The sequence below is a fragment of the Rhineura floridana genome, chromosome 20, assembly GCF_030035675.1.
Source record: "Rhineura floridana isolate rRhiFlo1 chromosome 20, rRhiFlo1.hap2, whole genome shotgun sequence".
Lineage (NCBI taxonomy): Eukaryota > Metazoa > Chordata > Lepidosauria > Squamata > Rhineuridae > Rhineura > Rhineura floridana.
This window is the reverse complement of record NC_084499.1, coordinates 13905154-13924334: the sequence shown is the minus strand read 5'-3', so window position 1 is coordinate 13924334 and position 19181 is coordinate 13905154. Positions and strand designations below refer to the sequence as shown.

At 41.7% G+C, this 19181-nt stretch overlaps 1 protein-coding gene across 3 annotated transcripts in view; it reads right to left on the bottom strand.

Annotated features, from left to right (window-relative positions):
• The window catches only part of CNTRL (centriolin), a 66025-nt gene that overhangs the window by 23729 nt on the left and 23115 nt on the right, over positions 1 to 19181 (bottom strand). For 2 of the 3 annotated variants that reach the window (XM_061603585.1, XM_061603586.1), the window contains 11 exons: positions 11943 to 12096; positions 10098 to 10318; positions 7245 to 7421; positions 5373 to 5507; positions 4842 to 4984; positions 4031 to 4238; positions 2838 to 3017; positions 2480 to 2659; positions 1339 to 1455; positions 740 to 884; positions 389 to 531 (listed from right to left, as the gene is read on the bottom strand). In XM_061603585.1, the coding sequence (XP_061459569.1) occupies positions 389 to 531; positions 740 to 884; positions 1339 to 1455; positions 2480 to 2659; positions 2838 to 3017; positions 4031 to 4238; positions 4842 to 4984; positions 5373 to 5507; positions 7245 to 7421; positions 10098 to 10318; positions 11943 to 12096 (1803 nt within the window). Of the gene's footprint in view, positions 1 to 388; positions 532 to 739; positions 885 to 1338; positions 1456 to 2479; positions 2660 to 2837; positions 3018 to 4030; positions 4239 to 4841; positions 4985 to 5372; positions 5508 to 7244; positions 7422 to 10097; positions 10319 to 11942; positions 12097 to 14604; positions 14939 to 19181 lie in introns of those variants that run through there. The other variant, XM_061603587.1, reaches the window with a different exon arrangement.

Below are 19181 nucleotides of genomic sequence, written 5' to 3'. Positions count from 1 at the left end.
ATTGGCCTCTGCATTGTCATATTGTGGAGAAGGGTAAACCACTCAGAGGTTTTATTTATGGTTAAGCAGTATATAAATCTTGTTAAATAAATTAATTAAAAAATGCGTAATTTAGACCTCAGATTTAGGAAGCTCAAAATATTATCCTTGGCTTAGCAAAATTATCTGTGGTTAACTTGGGAGATTCTCTGTTTATAAGCCATCTAGCTTTGAGGCAAAAGAGAAGCTTCAAATAAAAACGGTGCTTCCCAGCTATAGGTATCTTGATGGAAAATCAGAAGTTGTCCTAATTAACCTTTTCTAAATTCAATTAAGCACTTTTAAGGCAAGTAAGGAAAGATTCCCATATCTGATTCCTTTCCATTAAATATCACTCTGGTTTCCATACTTGTGATAATGATGGCATATAATACAGATGTCCTCTCTGTTTGATCGGCTCCATTATGCTGGTGATAGCATCATTCTGGTGAGAGATGGCATGCTTGAGTGCAGAAATTTCATTCAATATGCTGTCAATTTCTTCCCTATTGCCTGCAAAAGAATTTATATTTTTAGCCCACTAATATTTGTGGAGCTATAGGTAATTAAAAGAATTCCCCAATCAGGCTAAGCATTCTGTCTATGCCACAACTGAAAGAAACTGAGTGCTCCCTTGACAAATTAATTGTGCTTTGGCAGCCACATTGTCAGTCCTGACCAAAACATGCTCCTGATGGATCAAGCTGGTTAAGGACATTACCTGTCCGAGCCTGCTCTAATGCACTGCGCAGTCGGTCAATTTCTTCTTTGTGGCATTTCAGCAGCTCCTTTAACTTATCCATTTCCTCTTTTCGAAAAGCTGAAGCTGCAGTCTCAGCATCAGCCTTTCCCATTTCACTCTGAAACTATTAAAAAGCATGTTAGTCAAAACCCTTTGGGCCTCGCATATGTTGGAATAAAGCAAAACCTGGCACAACACTGCAATACAGAAGCAACAATTTCACAAATTGATGGCATAATATCAAAAATTGTAGCCAGAGATCCTACAGGACTTGTCTGACCCTATATTCTGAATCAGGTTGTAAAAGGAGGCAAGTCTTAGGCTCACATGCCATGGTCTGACTTCGCTCTCCAGGCAGATGTCATGACTGGCTCCGTCAATTCCTATCTCCCTGGGATTTCCTTGAACCCATTTTCTCTCCCTGGAAACGAATAACCTGACAAGGGATATTTTAAGGACTTAACTGGAAACATATAACTGACCCTTGTACTTTTCATATTCATGTAGGAATATTTCACTCTTGCCTCTCAGCTTAGAGTTCCTGAACAATACGTGCAGTAAGATGACTGATAACTTACCCACTCCTCCTTTTCTTTCAGAAGTTTCTGCAACAATTCTATTTCTGCTTCTGCTCTGGCAAGATCTTTAGAAGCCTCAGTGGCCTGCATACAGAATTTTTCTGCTTCCTGAAGTTCCTACAGCGAGGAAAAAAGCTTTTTCACATACTTTACACAGCTGCTGGTGTTTTGTATTTCTGCTACTACTACTTATTAAATTTACTAGTTGCTTGTGACATGAGTGACTTACAACACTTTAAGAGCATAAAGCACAATGCAATACAAAAAGAGCAACACATTACAATAAAAACTATATAATAACAAATGCAACAGACCCTTTCAAACAGCAGCAAAAACACATGTACTATATATTTTGGAAAGTTTGTCTGTCTGTTCACTATGCATTTGGATACCTCTTATGATATCGTAATACAGCCTTGCATGATGGTTCCTGAAATCAAGGAGCAGGTTTTCGTATGTGTTTGGATGGGTGCCATTTTGGATCAAGAGGGCAGACTGAACCTTTCAAAACTGCACTGATTTTACCACTGATTTCAAATCCGATTTCTTAGAATTCCCAAGCAACACTGGGTACAAGACTGCATGTAATAAATAAGCAACAAATTCAGTATTGATTACAAATAAGGAAGCTTGCAGGAATTGATGTTTGGTTTATTTTCTCATCTGAAATAGATCTGTGCTTCTCGTTTGCATTTGCGTACCTCCAGCTGGATTCACCCAAATTGATAGTGCAGAAGTCCTATGTATTGATGCTGCTTGTCAAATAGGGGCCAGCATTGTGCTGAACCCTACAGCCAAATGCTGCCTTCCTCAAGTAAGGAGCCAGAGAGTACCCTGGATATATTGCTGTTGCTTGAGGCTATAGTAATCACATTGATTCTCAGTGAACAGCTAGATGAAAATCTGAACTTTGGTCAAAGCAGTGGTTTCACCCCATCTCTGTTACTCTTTCTTTATTTGAGGCACTCAATATAGGCATGTACACAGTCCATCCTGTTAATAACTGTATGATACTTCATTAATAAATAAAATCAAGAAAGTTGCTTCCATGCTTCAATCCAGAAATGTATGCCTAAATGACAGGCATCCAATAACTGAGCCACACTATTCATTCAGATTTACAATTTTACCAATTATGTACCTTGCTGCGTTCCTGGTTAATTTTGCATACAGTCCCGTGAAGTGACCTGAGCTGATCTTTGGCTGCAAAGAGATCTGCTGCTGCTTGTTTATCTGAAGCTGATATTGCTCTCTTTAACTCCCTCAGTTCTTTATCGATATCAAGAAATTGCATTCGTGCTTTGGCATCTTCCACTTTTTTCTGAAAGAGAGGCAAAATGCTATTCAACAGATGTGACAAAACAACACACATACCTGAACACACATATATCCTGCTCCAATCGCTTAAAAGTTAAGCAAACACCTAGGCATTTTTGTGAAGTGTCGTGCAGAAGGGCTTGTCTTACTGTTCACATACTTTTCAATAGGAACATCCCTACCCTATTCTCCAGATCTTGCAGCTGAGCAAGAATTCTCTCTTTCTCCTCATCAGCTTCTTGAAGCTGCTGATCTGTGAGGCCCTGGATTTCCTCCATGCTCTTCAGGTTTTCACAGAGGTGCTGGATTTCATTCTCTAGTTGTTGAACTCTGGCTTCATTCTGTCTCTTCTCAGATTTAATCTGAAGTTGAAATGCATGAAACAAAGGAAGGATGATGAGAGCTTTTATTAAGTATCTTTCAGATATTTATATTGCCAGGGCACAAAGTTAACAGCAAGTGGGAATTTGGCAAAGGCCTCTGATCTTTTACCTCCTTTCCAAACAATTATATCTGCTTCTTTTTCCAAAACTGCAAATTGTAGGCACACCACAAAAAGGCAGCGCAAAATCACTCCTATTTTGAATTGTTTCAATATTATACTTATTTATACAACGATATCAGTGCATATGATGCTTTACAATTTCATAAAATGCCCTCAAACAGTTTATAAATCAGAATTTGACATCAAGGCAAAGGAAGGAGAGATAGGAGTAATGAGCGACGAATGCAAACAGGCACAGTTATACACACTTTCAGTGCAATCCTGTACCTGTTGTCTTAAAAGTAAATCGACTGGGTTGTAGCCAAATAAGTTCTACTCAAGAGTAGACCCATTGAAATTGATGGTTATGACTAACTTAAGTCCATCAACTTCAGTGGATCTACTTTGTATAGAACTTAATACAATACAATACAATACAATACAATACAATACAATACAATACAATACAATACAATACAATACAATATTCTTCCATTGAATTCTGGGTATAAGATTGCGACTTCAGTTAAAGTTGGAGGTAAGGATTAGGATGACACCACAGAAAAGTTGGATTTTGAAGAGGGATTTGAAGGAAGACAGAGGTGCACCATGTACACACTCACAAAGGATTGACATGAAATTGATCATTATACAAGATTTCTGCCAAAATAATTGTGGGACATTTTTCTTTAAGAGTTGTGCAGCGAACACTTTCATGGACATCTGATGAAGGGGTCTCTAGTTCATGAAAGCTTATACCACAATAAACCTGCTTGCCTTTAAGATACTACAAGGCTCTTTGTTGCAACAGATCAACACAGCTATCTCTCTGGAAGCTGGAAACTAAGAGTAACCTTTTGCACCCCTTTGTGCAACATGCAGTTCTCTTACCTTGGCTTCTGCAGCTCTGTTGCAGGCCAGCCTGTATTTTTCTTGTGCCTCTTCCAGCTTAGCTTGCTGGGATGCCAGCTCCTTCTGCAGCTCTCTCTCTCTGGCCCGGACTGCCTCATTTTCTTGCTGAGAATGAGCAAGGATCTCATCAAACTGTTTCTGTAGATCTGCAAGGCCTTCCCCTAAAACATCCTTTGAGTTATGAGACCTGGAAGAATCAGTTATGCAAGGGGAAAAAAAGTTATGGAGAACTGCAGACAAGGCTTACCACCAACTTAAGACCTGTGTCTTATGGCTAAACCTAGATTTGTGGAGGTCTGTGCCAAAACATCTAAAAAGCAGCAGGGCAGCAGAATTTGAAGAGAAGTGGCAAGTGGGTAGGGGAAAGGCACTTCTTTCACCACCCACCCTCTCCTGACCCAGCTGTTTTTTTCCAGCTACAGCAAACACACATGTCGGAACTTCAGATGGGGAAAAAGTGGCTGCTGATGGTGGGGAAGATAAGGACAGGAAAGAAGTGGTGGGCGACAGAAAGGTCTGACTGTTTTTAGATGTTTGGTGGAGATTCAGATTCCCCAGACCCAAGTCTCTGCCGTCCAGTTTGATGCTAACAGCGTTTTGAGTCTGAAGGCCACTTCATACAAATGCAGAAAAGAGTTCTGTACACCATCTGAAAAGGAGATGCCCATCTTCAAACACTGGCAGATGTACACCTGGGAGTACCACTGCTCCCAGGGCATGAACTGGCCACGTGTTTGCAGGTGTGTTTCTGCCTTCCGATCACAACATGAAACCTCCAGTTTGAGCTCACCTGATTTCTGCCCCAGTCTGCAGCTTTCTTTTGAGTTCACTCACACGAGCCAAGACTTCTTCAGGATGAATTAAACTACTGACTGCATGATTCAGTTGATTTTGAGTATCCTTAAGCTGTTGTTTCAAAAGATCATTGTCTTTCTGTAACAAACAGATTGAAAGAACAGTTCCGCTATTATATGCTTCCCATGTAATTTATCTTTTCTGCTTCTTGCATTGATTTTATAAAGGTAAGAAGACTAAATGCAACACTTATTTTACTGCACCTCTTCACTAGCATAGTCGTCTTGAGGAGCTACACACCCAGTTGCCACAGGGAACAATTAATACAAAAGGAGTGTTAATTTTCCCAGATAACTCTAGCTGACTCCTCTGAGATACAGCTCTCGTTAATTTTTAACAGATGCATTAAGACAGAATACACAGCATGGCTGCATGATTGACTTTCAACAGCTAGAGCCTTCTGAAGAAGGTTATATATCACACATGCTCTTTCAGAGACGAAAGAAAAAAGAAAAAAATACTCCACCTGCAGTTGTTTGAGCTGAGAAAGCAGTTTCTTATTTTCCTGTTCTCTCTCTTCCGATAATTGTGCTTTGGTTAAGGCATTTTTTAAGGCCTGTCTTTCTTTGCCAAGTTCAGCTTGGAGGGCAGAATGTTCCAGCTACCCCGCCCCCAAAAGAAAAAAAATCCATTAAAAAACCCCCAGCAAGAATAGCTTTCATTTTTTTCTAAGGAAAACTGAATTAGAGGATGATTGAACAGAAGGTGTAGTTTGCAAGAACTGTTCTTTCTTCTAAGGAAGATACTGACAGTCCTTAAAATGAATGCATTTCTCATCTTCTGCTAGTCTGGCTGTTGTGACTGGTGTCTTTTGCACATAACATTAAGTAATGATTCGTGGCTTTTCTGGACTGAGCAGTGTGCTAGTACCAGCACGCTGCTCAATCCCTTTAAACCGTTCACCATGGCTTATTCTAGGAGTTGCCAATTCAGCGGACGCACGTAACCCACCAAGGTCTTCCCTGGCACCACTGTGACAAGTGTCATAATCTCGCCTTTCCTCCTCTGCAATCAGGCTTGAAAAAAGCCATCTACTGTAGCTAATAGGAGACTTCTTTCAAGTCTAACTGCAGGGGGGGGTCATAGCTAAGGAGGGATTTGTGACTCTGGTATCACATCTTACCCATTGCAATTAGGCTTGAAAAAAGTTTATACTGGCTTCGACAGTTTTTCAAGCCTCATAATTGTTCTGTATGTGCATGTGAGGGAGAGAGAGAGAGATCTTCCTGGAGATTGCAGCTGGAAAGGATTAACCCTTCCCTTTTTAGCTGCACTCTCTAGGGAGATTGCCCCCACATTAGCTTGGGAAAAAAAGCTAAAACATTTGTCAGGCCTAATTGCTGCAGGGGGAGGGGGAGTAAGTGTGGCTGCAGTATGGGGAGGGTGCCCACAACAGTTTCTCAGTTTCAAAATGTGCCCACGTGTAATGTACAAACCGGGGCAGTATCTTGGATGTGGATTGTAAAGCAGTTCTGAACGTCAATCAATCATTTAGGATGTTATATAGGATGAGTGCTGTATACCCTTTACTTTTTTTGCACATCAGCAATGAGCTAACACCATGTCCCTAACATGCCTCCCTTGGGCCAGGGCTTTAGACTCACCTAGATTAGCCTTTGCTACCAAGCAGAGCAATGTTTTAGCAGCTCAGCGCTATTTCCCATTGAACTGAAGAGGCTAAGAAGCCCTTCATTTATGGGCCATCCATCCAGCTATACATCTAGCTGCATTTTTCTCAGTGGGTCATAATTTACGCAGGCCTACCTAACGGACTCCTTATGGCAGGGGGCTGCTAGGGAAGGCAAAGTCCCGCAACTTCTCCAATGACAATGTGGCAGCAATTCAACTCCTGGCCCTCTTTCCCCAGCTACTGTGTTACAAAGCCAGAGTCCCATCAGTTCTAGCAACTGCGGAGTGAAACAGGAAAGCCGGCAGCACGGCTACAGCAAAAAAAACTAGGTGAAAGGCACCCCTACCGTAGAGCTCTTCCCTCCTTGCTACCACCGCCAACCTGAAAGGGTGCAGGATTCCTCTGCTGCGCAACATTAAAACTCACTCATCTGCTAGCACAAGAGCCCTTGCACTAGCGGACACAGAACTCTGGATACAGCCCATTATTCTTTACAGATGACTTTAAAAAAAAAGTTAAAATGAAGCCAAGTTTTGAAATCTACATGGGTTGGGGGAAATCGGAAAGGTGTAAGGAGGCTTCTTTCTCTGTGACTGTCATAGAATCATCGAATTGTAGAGTTGGAATAGGCCTATAAGGCCATCAAGACCAACCCCCTGCTTAGTGCAGGGATCCAAATTAAAGCAGACCCAACAGCCGAACTCTTACTTGACTAAGTTGTTTTAGCCTCTCCAGTTCTTCCTTGTGCTGATTGGCTTCAGCGTCTCGGGCCTTCAGTTCAGCCTCCAGCTCAGCTTCATAAGTGCTAAGTTCCCTGTGGGCCTCTTGCAGGGCCTCGTTGAATTCTCGCTGCTCCTCAAGTGCCTGTTCGATGTCTGCCATTTCCTGGAACCAAAGGAGTGCTTTCTATTTGTATGCTCCGTTTTCCATTCATGCAGCTGCAGCATGTATCACTGCTAGAAAGGGACTGTACCCCTTCCCAACAGATCTGACACTTCACAACGGCCACTTGACAGAAAAAGAGAACTAAGGCTGCAATCCAACACATGTCTACTCAGACTCCACTGGGTTCTATGGGACTTACTCCCAGAACATAAGAACATAAGAAGAGCCTGCTGGATCAGGCCAGTGGCCCATCTAGTCCAGCATCCTGTTCTCACAGTGGCCAACCAGGTGCCTGGGGGAAGCCCGCAAGCAGGACCTGAGTGCAAGAACACTCTCCCCTCCTGAGGCTTCCGGCAACTGGTTTTCAGAAGCATGCTGCCTCTGACTAGGGTGCCAGAGCACAGCCATCACGGCTAGTAGCCACTGATAGCCCTGTCCTCCATGAATTTGTCTAATCTTCTTTTAAAGCCATCCAAGCTGGTGGCCATTACTGCATCTTGTGGGAGCAAATTCCATAGTTTAACTATGCGCTGAGTAAAGAAGTACTTCCTTTTGTCTGTCCTGAATCTTCCAACATTCAGCTTCTTTGAATGTCCACGAGTTCTAGAATTATGAGAGAGGGAGAAGAACTTTTCTCTATCCACTTTCTCAATGCCATGCATCATTTTATACACTTCTATCATGTCTCCTCTGACCCGCCTTTTCTCTAAACTAAAAAGCCCCAAATGCTGCAACCTTTCCTCGTAAGGGAGTCGCTCCATCCCCTTGATCATTCTGGTTGCCCTCTTCTGAACCTTTTCCAACTCTATAATATCCTTTCTGAGATGAGGCGACCAGAACTGTACACAGTATTCCAAATGCGGCCGCACCATAGATTTATACAACGGCATTATGATATCGGCTGTTTTATTTTCAATACCTTTCCTAATTATCGCTAGCATGGAATTTGCCTTTTTCACAGCTGCCGCACACTGGGTCGACATTTTCATCGTGCTGTCCACTACAACCCCGAGGTCTCTCTCCTGGTCGGTCACCGCCAGTTCAGACCCCATGAGCGTATATGTGAACTTCAGATTTTTTGCTCCAATATGCATAATTTTACACTTGTTTATATTGAATTGCATTTGCCATTAAATGCCACTAACCCAGGTTAGTGTGTACTGGATTGCAGCGTAACGCAGCTCTATCACAGGACTAGGAGCCCCCATAAGCAACACAATCCTTTGAAGTTCACATATTTGTTGGCAAAAGTAGGGTTCCCAATCCTGGGTTGTAGCCAGTGCTAGTTCTACTCAGAGTTGTTGTTATGTGCCTTCAAGTTGATTACGACTTATGGCGACCCTATGAATCAGTGACCACCAAGACCATCTGTCATGAACCACCCTGTTCAGATGTTGTAAGTTCAGGTCTGTGGCTTCCTTGATGGAATCAATCCATCTCTTGCTTGGCCTTCCTCTTTTTCTACTCCCTTCTGTTTTCCCCAGCATTATTCTCTTTTCTAGTGAATCATGTCTTCTCATTATGTATCCAAAGTATGATAACCTCAGTTTCATCATTTCAGCTTCTAGTGACAGTTCTGGTTTAATTTGATCTGACACCCAATTATTTGTCTTTTTCGCGGTCCATGGTATCCGCAAAGCTCTCTTCCAAGGAGTAGACCCACTGAAATTGATGGACATGACCAATTTAGGTACATTAATACAAATGGGTCTATTCTGAGTAGAACTTAGTTGATACAACTCCCTCCCAGCAATGTACGTTTGCAGGGGAGACACAAGCAGGGAGGGATGCAACAACCTTTCCACGTCAGGTGCTTCCACTCAAGGGTGGACAGCTGTGGTGTTGCTGGAATGACTAGCAGGATGTCTGAGCAGAGCATGCACACCTTGCTGTGCGCTGTTTGAGGAAGCAATGATGCCATGCACTGCAACAGGTGGCTGTGCGATGCCTGTCGAAAGGTAAAACTGGGATAAAGAGAGGGGGCAGGCACAGCACACACTTGCTCATCTTTGCCAAGATAGACAGTTGGCAATAAAATTTATTTATTTATTGGTTTTTATTACCCGCCTTTTACCATAAGGCCCCAAGGTGGGCTACAATACAAAATTATATATTTTAAAACAAATAAAGCCACCACCATTAAAAAAAACCATCCCAGCACCACATTAAATCATCGTTTTGGAGTAGGCCATAAAAATACTTTTCAGCTTCAAAGGCCAGAGCAAAGAGATGGGCCTTCAGCAAGTAATGAAAACTGTAAAATAAAGATGCTGGATGTACTCTGCCAAGGAGGGAATTCCACAGTGTTGGGGCCACCACAGATAATGCCCTCTCCTGAGCTGCCAACCCCCAAAGCTCTGAGAGTAGGAGAACAGAACTCCAGCACAAAATTCTAGTGCTTAAAAGCTTGCCCATATGCTACCCGGCTAAGTGCAAGGTTCTTCTGTTAATTTACAAGGCCCTTAACAACTTGGGTCCTTAAGGATCCCCGGATTCTTTAAATCCCAGCTTGTTCATCGAAACTTTTGGGAATTCAGTATAAATTTTAAAAACTACATACCAAGAGGGCTCTGCTGATCTGGATACCCGAGTCTTGCCCTAGGTTCTAAAATGTTTGCCAGTGAAGTGGGGAAAAGCAGCAGGACATTTGGGGACATAACTGTTCCTCCATCTTACTTTTCTCAGGTTTTCTGCATCCATGGCAACTATTTCCAGCTGGTTTCTCTCATCCTCCAGTTCCTCCAACCTTTGCAATAAAGCCTCCTTATCCCTCTGCAGCTCCTTGCATTCATCACTGGTTTGCTTGGCCTGACTCTTAACGCTCTCCAGATATTCCTGTAACCCAAGGATAATTCCTTCCAAGTCTTTCTTCAAGGCATCGTTGGCTGCTATTTGGCCTGTGAACGCCGGAGGAGAAAGAGTTAAGAAATACAAGGAGAGATGTATTTCAGTTGGCAAACGAACACCAGAAGGACACAAGACCTATCTTTGATCAGCTGAAGCTGAGGTGACGTCACTCAGCACATCTCAAAATAGACTTACACGGGAGAGAGGGCCTTTGATTTCACTATCTGAACGGATAACATAGTCACATTTACCAAACTTTTTTTTTTTTTTTAAGAATTGGATCCTTGCCATTTGGCACAATATGCAACCTGACAGCAATTTGAAAAACCTAAAGCAATTTGAAAAAGAACACTGGTCCAATGAAACAAACAGCCAAGTACAGCAACATAAAAAAAGGGGGGAGGGAGAAGGAAAAAAAAAGAAACCCAGCAATGAAGGATTGCAATGACATCATTTCCCCACCGAAACCATACATTTTTCTTTAAACCTAGCCAAGAAGAGTTCACTGATTAAGTTACTGAAGTAGAAATCTGTTCATCACTAATTGTACAATAGTTTTGTTTCTTATCACATTTCTTGGTAGTGCTGTCAGCTTATCTTGCTTTCCTAACAGATCTAACTTTTATATAATTATTATTGCTCTGTGGGAAAAAGCCAACAAGAGTTGTTTAGGAAACTTATCTCCACCAATAGGCCTCTAACTACCAATGGGAAATAATTTCAGGATACAAATTTCCAGTTGACTAAACAATAGTCCACCTAAGTATGGACAGATCTGTCAATTTCAGTTCCCTCACTTTCTCATTTTTCCAGTTTTAAATTCAGTTCTCCACACTTCTGCAGCAAGTTAAAGAAAAAAATCCTCGTAAAGATTTGTCAGCTTTTTAGTGCAAATGTCTCCAAGTAAACACGTTTTGTATGCAGTTATAATGTACACATTTTTGCAAGCTATGTTCTCTTAATATAATGCATTTTAATATTATTTTCACTTATATATTCATTTTTATGCACGCTTTCCCCTACTGCATGCATTTTTAAATGGTTGGACAACTGCGTTGCAAAATTCAGATAGAAGTGAATTTGGATGTTTCGAAAAGTGCAAATTAGGTAGATTTGCTTTAAATGTGACCTGAATCAAACTTCTCCCCGTCCTTAGTAGAAGGCACCTGACAGCCCATATGACCTGCCCTGAATCTATTGGATAAGGCATCCTAGGATGGAAAGATACCCGGATACCCATCCATTAGGCCACATATGGGTTTCTTGCCAAGAGAGGCAGAACACTGTTTCTCTGCTTTCAGATCTGGTACCAATGTGCTTGAAAGAATAAGTGAGGGGGATGGGGCTTAGTCTCTTCCCCTGGGTTCTATCTAGCTGCCAACCAGTACTACGTGATATGTTACGGCAAATTCCTTTGCAATTCACAACAAGAAGTTCAACAATCCTCCAAGGAGACCATATATTAAGGGCAGTTCCGCACTTCATATAACAAACATGGTTGCTGCGTACGTTAAAGAAGTGTTTCCTGGAGCAAACAAAAACATACCAGTGCTTTTAAGAACCTGTGAACATATACCTGGGAGCTGTTGCTTGTGGAGTGTAAGACCTGTATAAGTTATGTAAAGTATGAGAAAGTCTCACAGCAACAGACTATTTTTGGAAGGCCATTTTTACCATCTGTGAGTTGTTGCTCCAGGTCCCTGATTTCCTCAGTTTCCTTTGCAATCCGAGACAGCATGTCATCCAGGCGGCTTTCAAGGTGCTTGCAATGCTTGTTCATCATATCAAGTTGCTGTTCCTTGCTTGCTTTCTGAGCCTTCATATGCGCCTGGGAAGGGCAGTTAAATGGACATCTCAGAGCAGTAGTTTCAAAAACAACGTACAACAAAAATTCCTGGCCCTCCAGCTCCCTTGCCACAGATGCTCTACAGCAGGCATGTAACTCAGAATTGACAGGGGCTTTCCAGAGTTCCTGACAGGGATCTTTTCCAGCCAAGGATGAAACCTGGGACCTTCTGCATGCAAATCATGTGTACTACCACGGATCTACAGCTTTCCCCCAAGATTATTAAGCTAATATATTTTTATTTATTTTATTTATTTAACAAAACTGATATACTGTTTGATTGTAAAAAAACTCTAAGATTTACAAAAGACAATAACATTATCAATAAATTATGTATATGGACAATGTTAATTCAGTCACAGGACTTTCAGCTAGATGGTCTTCAGGTTTCTTCCACCTTTTCATAGAATGATAAATCAGCACATATATAAATTCTTAGGAGCAAACATTTTGCAGAATGTTTGGAAATGGTTCTTATTTCTGAAAAATCTTTTTCAAGGCAGTATCAAGTCAAAGACATCCTCCTGAGAGAAGCCCACAAGGATATATTTTTGTGAACGTAGTGGTCCCCACCCTTTCTCACTCTTCTGTCTCCTTACAAAATATTTCCTTCCACTTTAGGTCAGTTGTATTCACATACCTGGAATGTTTTCCTGGAAGAGGGACTTTTTTTAAAGATTTGCAGCCTGTTTTTATACTGAATTCCTTAAAGCAGCTAAAAGCATATATTAAATGTAATAATTTCAATTATAAAACATTTTTAAAATGCATTTGCTCCCTCCCTTCTTTACACTTATTTCTGCAGAAGCGATGGGTATAGGCTCCCATTCAGGCAGCATCTCTATAGCAAAGCTACTGAACGCCAAACCAATATGAGAGTCATGTGCACCTTGCCAAGCTGAGTCCTGCTAACAAAATATGCCACTGCAACAGTTTCATTCAACTATGTTGTCAGGTTAAGCATGGTACTTATTAGGAAATGGTAAACACAGCATCTTTAAGATAAAAGGAACCTCCCCCCCATCTGCTAATATGATCCCCGATTCCCTGAAGATGCTGTCCAAGAATGAAAGCACATGTTCCAAGAAACATGGAGCAGCTGGAGAAAGTGACATCTTGTGTTGTGTTCACCCCCTCCGTCCCTCTGCAATACAGGGTAATTTTTACCCTATTCCCTGGCTGGGAAACGTACAATGTGATGACATCAGGGGACAACGTAACTTTCATTCTGCATTATGGAATGATATAATTCAACACACGGACGCTGGTTTCAGCAGCAGTCCAGAACGTCTCATAACCTACAATTGCCCCTTAAGCTACACAAGCCATTCTGTAAACCCCCCCCCAGTTCATTCAGACTAATCCAGTGGTTCTCAAACGTTTTTGGTTCGCGGCGCACTGTAAAACATATAAAAATTTTCTGGCGCACTTCGTGTACAAAATTAAAAATATATTAATATATTTTAAACTATGAATAAAAATAAACTATAGAAAACTATTACTTACCCTATACAAATGGGTTTCTTCTCATTTTTAAAATATACTTTCATAATATTTGAGGCACACCTAGCCACCTCTTAGGGCGCACCAGTGTGCCTGGGCGCACCGTTTGAGAATCACTGGACTAATCTGATATGCCTCTCTCCAACAACTGCGGAAGAGAGATTAGACACTAGTTCTTCTGCATTAAAATGTAAGCTAATAATTCTATTAATGTCAATTTCACACCAAAATATTATTTTCATCTTTTCTCCCAAATCTATTTTTTGTCAAGAGCACTTTCGTTCAAGCTGTGGTATCCAGTGTCAATTGAATATAGCTTTGTGCATCATCTGCTAATAAGTGCCATGCTTAATCCAACAGCATAGTTGAACGAAATGGTCACAATGGCATGTTTTATCATCAGCTGGAACTGATAGTGCCTGCCTGGCTTAGAAACACAGTATCCAATTTTATAAGGCAGACTCCCTTCATCCAGGGTTTTAAGGAACCAACGTTCGTCTGCATGTGATTCTTTATGTACCAAAAGCAACAGAGCACTCATTGACATAATGAGGACAAAACACACCCACATAAAAAGAATAGCAGTTAATAAATACAAAGATGTGATCTAACCATTAGATGATACCTACTTTAAAAAAAATGCAGTACACCAATTACTATATTTTTTATTTTAAAAAATCCTTATTTGCAAGAATTCCAGGAAAAAGCATGTTTTTCTGCATACTACATATTAACTGAGGTAATGCAAAATGGCTGAAGCAAAAGTTTCATTTTATCAAGACTATCCCCGATCAAATCTATATGCAATTTTCTAACAGCAGGAAACAAAAAAGGAAAACATCCAAATATCTGCAAGAAGGCAAGGCAAGATTGTCCTATTGTAAAAAGTATCTGCAACAGCACAGCTATCTTCCAAATGTTCTCTGCAGCTACTGAAATTCCTCAAGGGTCTTTTGGGAGGGGGTAAAGAGGGAGGAAGGCACTTACAGCATTTTCTTTGTCTTTTCTTCTTTTCAAATCATGTGCTGAAAGCCCCACTCAAAATTTGGAATTGTGAAAGAAAAGCTTTTTTAGAAAAGTTGCTTAACCAGAACATGGTTTCCCCTAATCTCCCATCTTGCCTTGTATATCATACTTCTCTGTTTGACAGTTGCACTTTGGTTAGGATGTGGTTTGAAAGAGGGAGAGAGGGAGGGAGAGAGAGAGAGAGAGAGAGAGAGAGAGAGAGAAAGCGAAGTTCCAGGAGCTGTAAGAGTTCTTTGTGATGCGTGCACGGTGGTAGCATGCGCTCCAATCCCTTCTTGTTTCAGCTAGTTGGACTCCGTCCTGTTTGCTTCAAATCACAACACAGGAAGCAGCGCAGGCAAGCCAATCGATTCTAGGGCTTGTAACAGGCAGCTCTGCTCTCCGAGAGGCTGAGCTTAAAGAAAGCAGCTTCCTCTCATTCAGGAAGCCTCCCGTCAACTACAGAACATTACTGCTGGAGGGGCTGAGATCTTGGACTGCTGACTTGGCAAGTTCTTTTTACAATGAGGCCCTAAGTCTCAAAAACAAGGCAGATTTCAATGAGACTTCATGCACACCCACGTAACTTAAAAGCATGAAATGCTATACTTACCTTTTTCCCCCTTGCAAAATGTAGATCTCTTAACCACTGTAGTTCACTAAACTCTGTACCAAAACTACAAGCATAAAATGGCTTGGTTTTATAAAAGGTGGATTTTTTAAAATAAGAATCCAAGATATGTGGGTATAACAGTACACAGCCCAACTGTACGCATGCTTAACTGGAAGCAAGCCCAACTGAGTTGGGTGGACGAACTCCAATGTGTGCATAGCAGTGCAACTCTGTGCAGCTGTTTTAGTGCAACAGGATTTCTGCCCGATTAGAGTTTTGTGACAATAAGTTTTTATAGTTACATCAATAGATTCAGGTCCATTTTGTATTCCTTACTCTATGGAATCAATTTAACAAAGCTATGCAAACTAAAAACACAGAAAGTAACTTCAAAATATGAGGCAGCATGAGATTAAGAAACTGGTCCATCCACATTTTTTCCTTCTAGGGTGTGTCTGCGCTATTAGGCTCCTTGCGGAGAGAAGCCAAGACATGTTACTCCTCCTTGTCCCTTCAGTAAAGCATTTCTAACTAATGATTCCATTGTGGGGTAAACTGCACCAGGTTTTCCTGAGGAATGAGAATGTGAGGATACCATTTCAAAAAAACCAAAAATTCATCTACAATAGCTTTAAAAAAACACACATGTAAAATACATTTAACAGGAGACAATACTGAACTTGGTGGGACTTGATTTAGGGTCTTGCCTCATGGCTGCTTCTTAAAAAACAAGGCAGGGGCACATCTAAATCACAACTAGGGATGGGGGAGAATATTTTCTAAATCAGATTTATTACCGGATTTTGACATAATCCGACAATCCGCATTGTTTTCGGGCCAGCATTGATTTCTTGCAGCTGATCGCGCCTATCATCAGCATGGTGGGGTTTTTTTTACATCCGCTCCAAATTTTACATTATTGTCTTTGTAATTAGCTTTGCGAGAGCCAGTGTGGCGTAGTGGTTAAGGTGCTGGACTACGACCTGGGAGACCAGGGTTCAAATCCCCACACAGCCATGAAGCTCACTGGGTGACCTTGGGCCAGTCACTGCCTCTCAGCCTCAGAGGAAGGCAATGGTAAACCCCCTCTGAATACCGCTTACCATGAAAACCCTGTTCATAGGGTCGCCATAAGTCAGGATCGACTTGAAGGCACATAACAACAACAACAAAATTAGCTTTGCTTTAAGCTGATGCATTCTTAACTTCTGTCTAGATGATAACAATCACCATTAACAATCAAAAGTACTGCACAACAACAATTATAGCAAAAATGGGGGTGGGGAACAGTCCTCATTAAGCAGCACAGCAGTTAGCCTGAGGCAAGAGACAGAATTAATGGGCAATTCGCTGCCTAATTGATATTTAAATAGAAAAAAAATCAGTGGAACAAGTGCCTACATCGTGAGCATTTTAGTTAGTAATTATGTTGTTTCTTTAGCTGGAAAAAACCCCGCAAATCAGCAATTGCGAAAACAGTCAGGAACAAAAAATGGCGGATCAGTACTAGCAGCCAGACTGTCGGAATTCAGACGGATAGGAACCAGCTACTGAACCCCATCCCTAGTCAAGGCTTTGTATGAATGTGGATTGAAATGTTACATGAGGACAATACAAGCACCTGAATAGGATAATGGCCGGAATCTAAAGAGGCATCCAAAGAAGTGAGCTCAGTGAGATTTTTTTGGCTATTTATTTATTTTAAAAAGAACAGATCCTTGCACTGTCAGTTTCAAAAGCAGCTTGACATGCAAAAGGAGGATGGCAGTTTGAGACAGAATAACCCAACACTGTCTTGGGCATGCATAGCCCATTCTTTGGGATGTTCTGACATGATAAGCAGCCGTGCTTTTAAAAGAACAATGAGACCACCCAAACAATCCCCTCTTGAGAAGCCAGGCAGGCAGTACTAGCATTTGGTTGTTAATTTAAAATGGATTAGATCCAAAATACATTCTTGCTGGAAGCAACAGATATCTCCAACCAATTCTCCCATCCCTTGTTGCATCGAGTGCTTGACAAAAGTACACACAACAACAAAATGTGTATTTTGGGTTGCTTAGGGCAGGGGTTCCCAAACTGTGGTCTGCGAGCTTTGTTTATTCAGATGGCCCATAGCGTGTCTGTGGATCAAGACGGGAGATGGCACATTCATCCCCTTAAATATTCATATTGGGTTTTGCTTGTATTTTCATTGCTTCCTTTAATTTCTTATACTGTATTTTATCGTATTACAGTTTTAATGCTAAGGAATACAATATATAAGGAATAAAAGCAGCAATGAAAATACAAGTAAAAACCCATACAAAATCTAGCACAGCCACATTAGAATTGCTACAACAGGCAGAAAAAAATCATTAAAGTGGCCTACCAAGACCCTCTGCAATTTTCAAATGGTCCATGGGGGGGGGGAAGACGGGAACCTCTGGCTTAGGAGACTGCATTGGGGAGAAGGGGCAAGAAAGCCCAGTTGTGAGTTCTTGCACTCAGGTCCTGCTTGCAGGCTTCCCCCAGGCACCTGGCTGGCAACTGTGAGAACTGGATGCTGGACTAGATAGGCCACTGGCCTGATCCAGCAGAGCTCTTCTGATGTTCTTATGAGTGTGGCGCTCTCTTGTGCTACTATGAATCCAACCCTATAACTTTATCCTGCTTTTCACCACCCATGGATTCCCTGCAAATAGCTGTGTACAGAAGTCTTTCACGAAGAAGTGAGCAGGGGAGAAACAGATTTTAAAAACTCAGATCATATTTAAGCCTGCAAGTTTCCAGGGACCATTCCAATTACCTGTTCAATTATTTATGGTATTTATATACTACTTTTAAAGTGAAAACCTCTCACAGCAGTTTACATAAACACAATTAACACAAATCATTGTCAAAGGATCAGGACAGCAACAAGAGAAAACTAGGTCAGCATATATAACTTCTAATCGTTGTAAGAACGCTAAAGCCTGAACAAATAAAAGAGTCTTGATCTGGTACCCAAAAGATAGCCGAATCAGTGCCAGACAAGCATCCCTGGAGTGAGTATTCCTTAGATGGGATGCCACAACACAGAACCGCCTGCCTCAGCTCAGATCACAGAGTGTCCTCTACTAAAGAGAGTAACACCCAGTAAGGTTCATGTCGAACTGGGGTGGAGAACCTTTTCTGCCTCAAGGGCCAAATTCCCTCAGGGAAAAGCAGTCAGGAATGGCATCCCCAAAGGAGGTGGAGCCACAACACTCAATACATCTCTCTCCCCCCCCCTTCATATACACACATAAGGAGAGCTTGACCTGCATTTCATCCTTCTGCTCTGAAAAACTGCTCCCCTTTCTCACCACGTGAAGAGAAAACAGCGAGCTGGTCAGGAAGGTGATCTTTTTCTACATGGCCAGTTCACTTCCTTCCATTACTGTGTACAAAATGGTCATGCAGGAAGAGATCTCTTCCTGCAAGGCTACATTACTGTGGAAGAAGACGGGGAAGGAAGCATGTCTCAGGAAGTGTGCCTGGGCTTGGATAAAAAGAATTGGTGGGCCAAAGGTTCTCCAAACCTGATGTAGAAAGAAGCAAACCTTGAAATACCCTGGCCCCAATCCACTTAGGACTTTAAAAGGTCACAACCAGGGCAGTTTCATCGCTGTACAGATGCATGTCATTTGTTTTCATAAGTTCCACAAATATTTCTATGTCCATCCACAGGTATCGTGGAAAGGGTAGCACTCCCAGGCCCTGAAAAAGTATACTATTGTACGATGACGACACACAGGTGGTGCACTTCTGGTTCATAGGCAATAAAAAATATCAAACAAACAGTGATAGGCTGGCAAGTACGAGACAGGATATTCCCAGTGGTGACCTCACACCTTTGGAACTCTCTCTCTCTGAAGAGAAATGTATGGCCTCATCACTGCTGGACTTAAAAACACACACACACACACACACAACAAAACTCTGA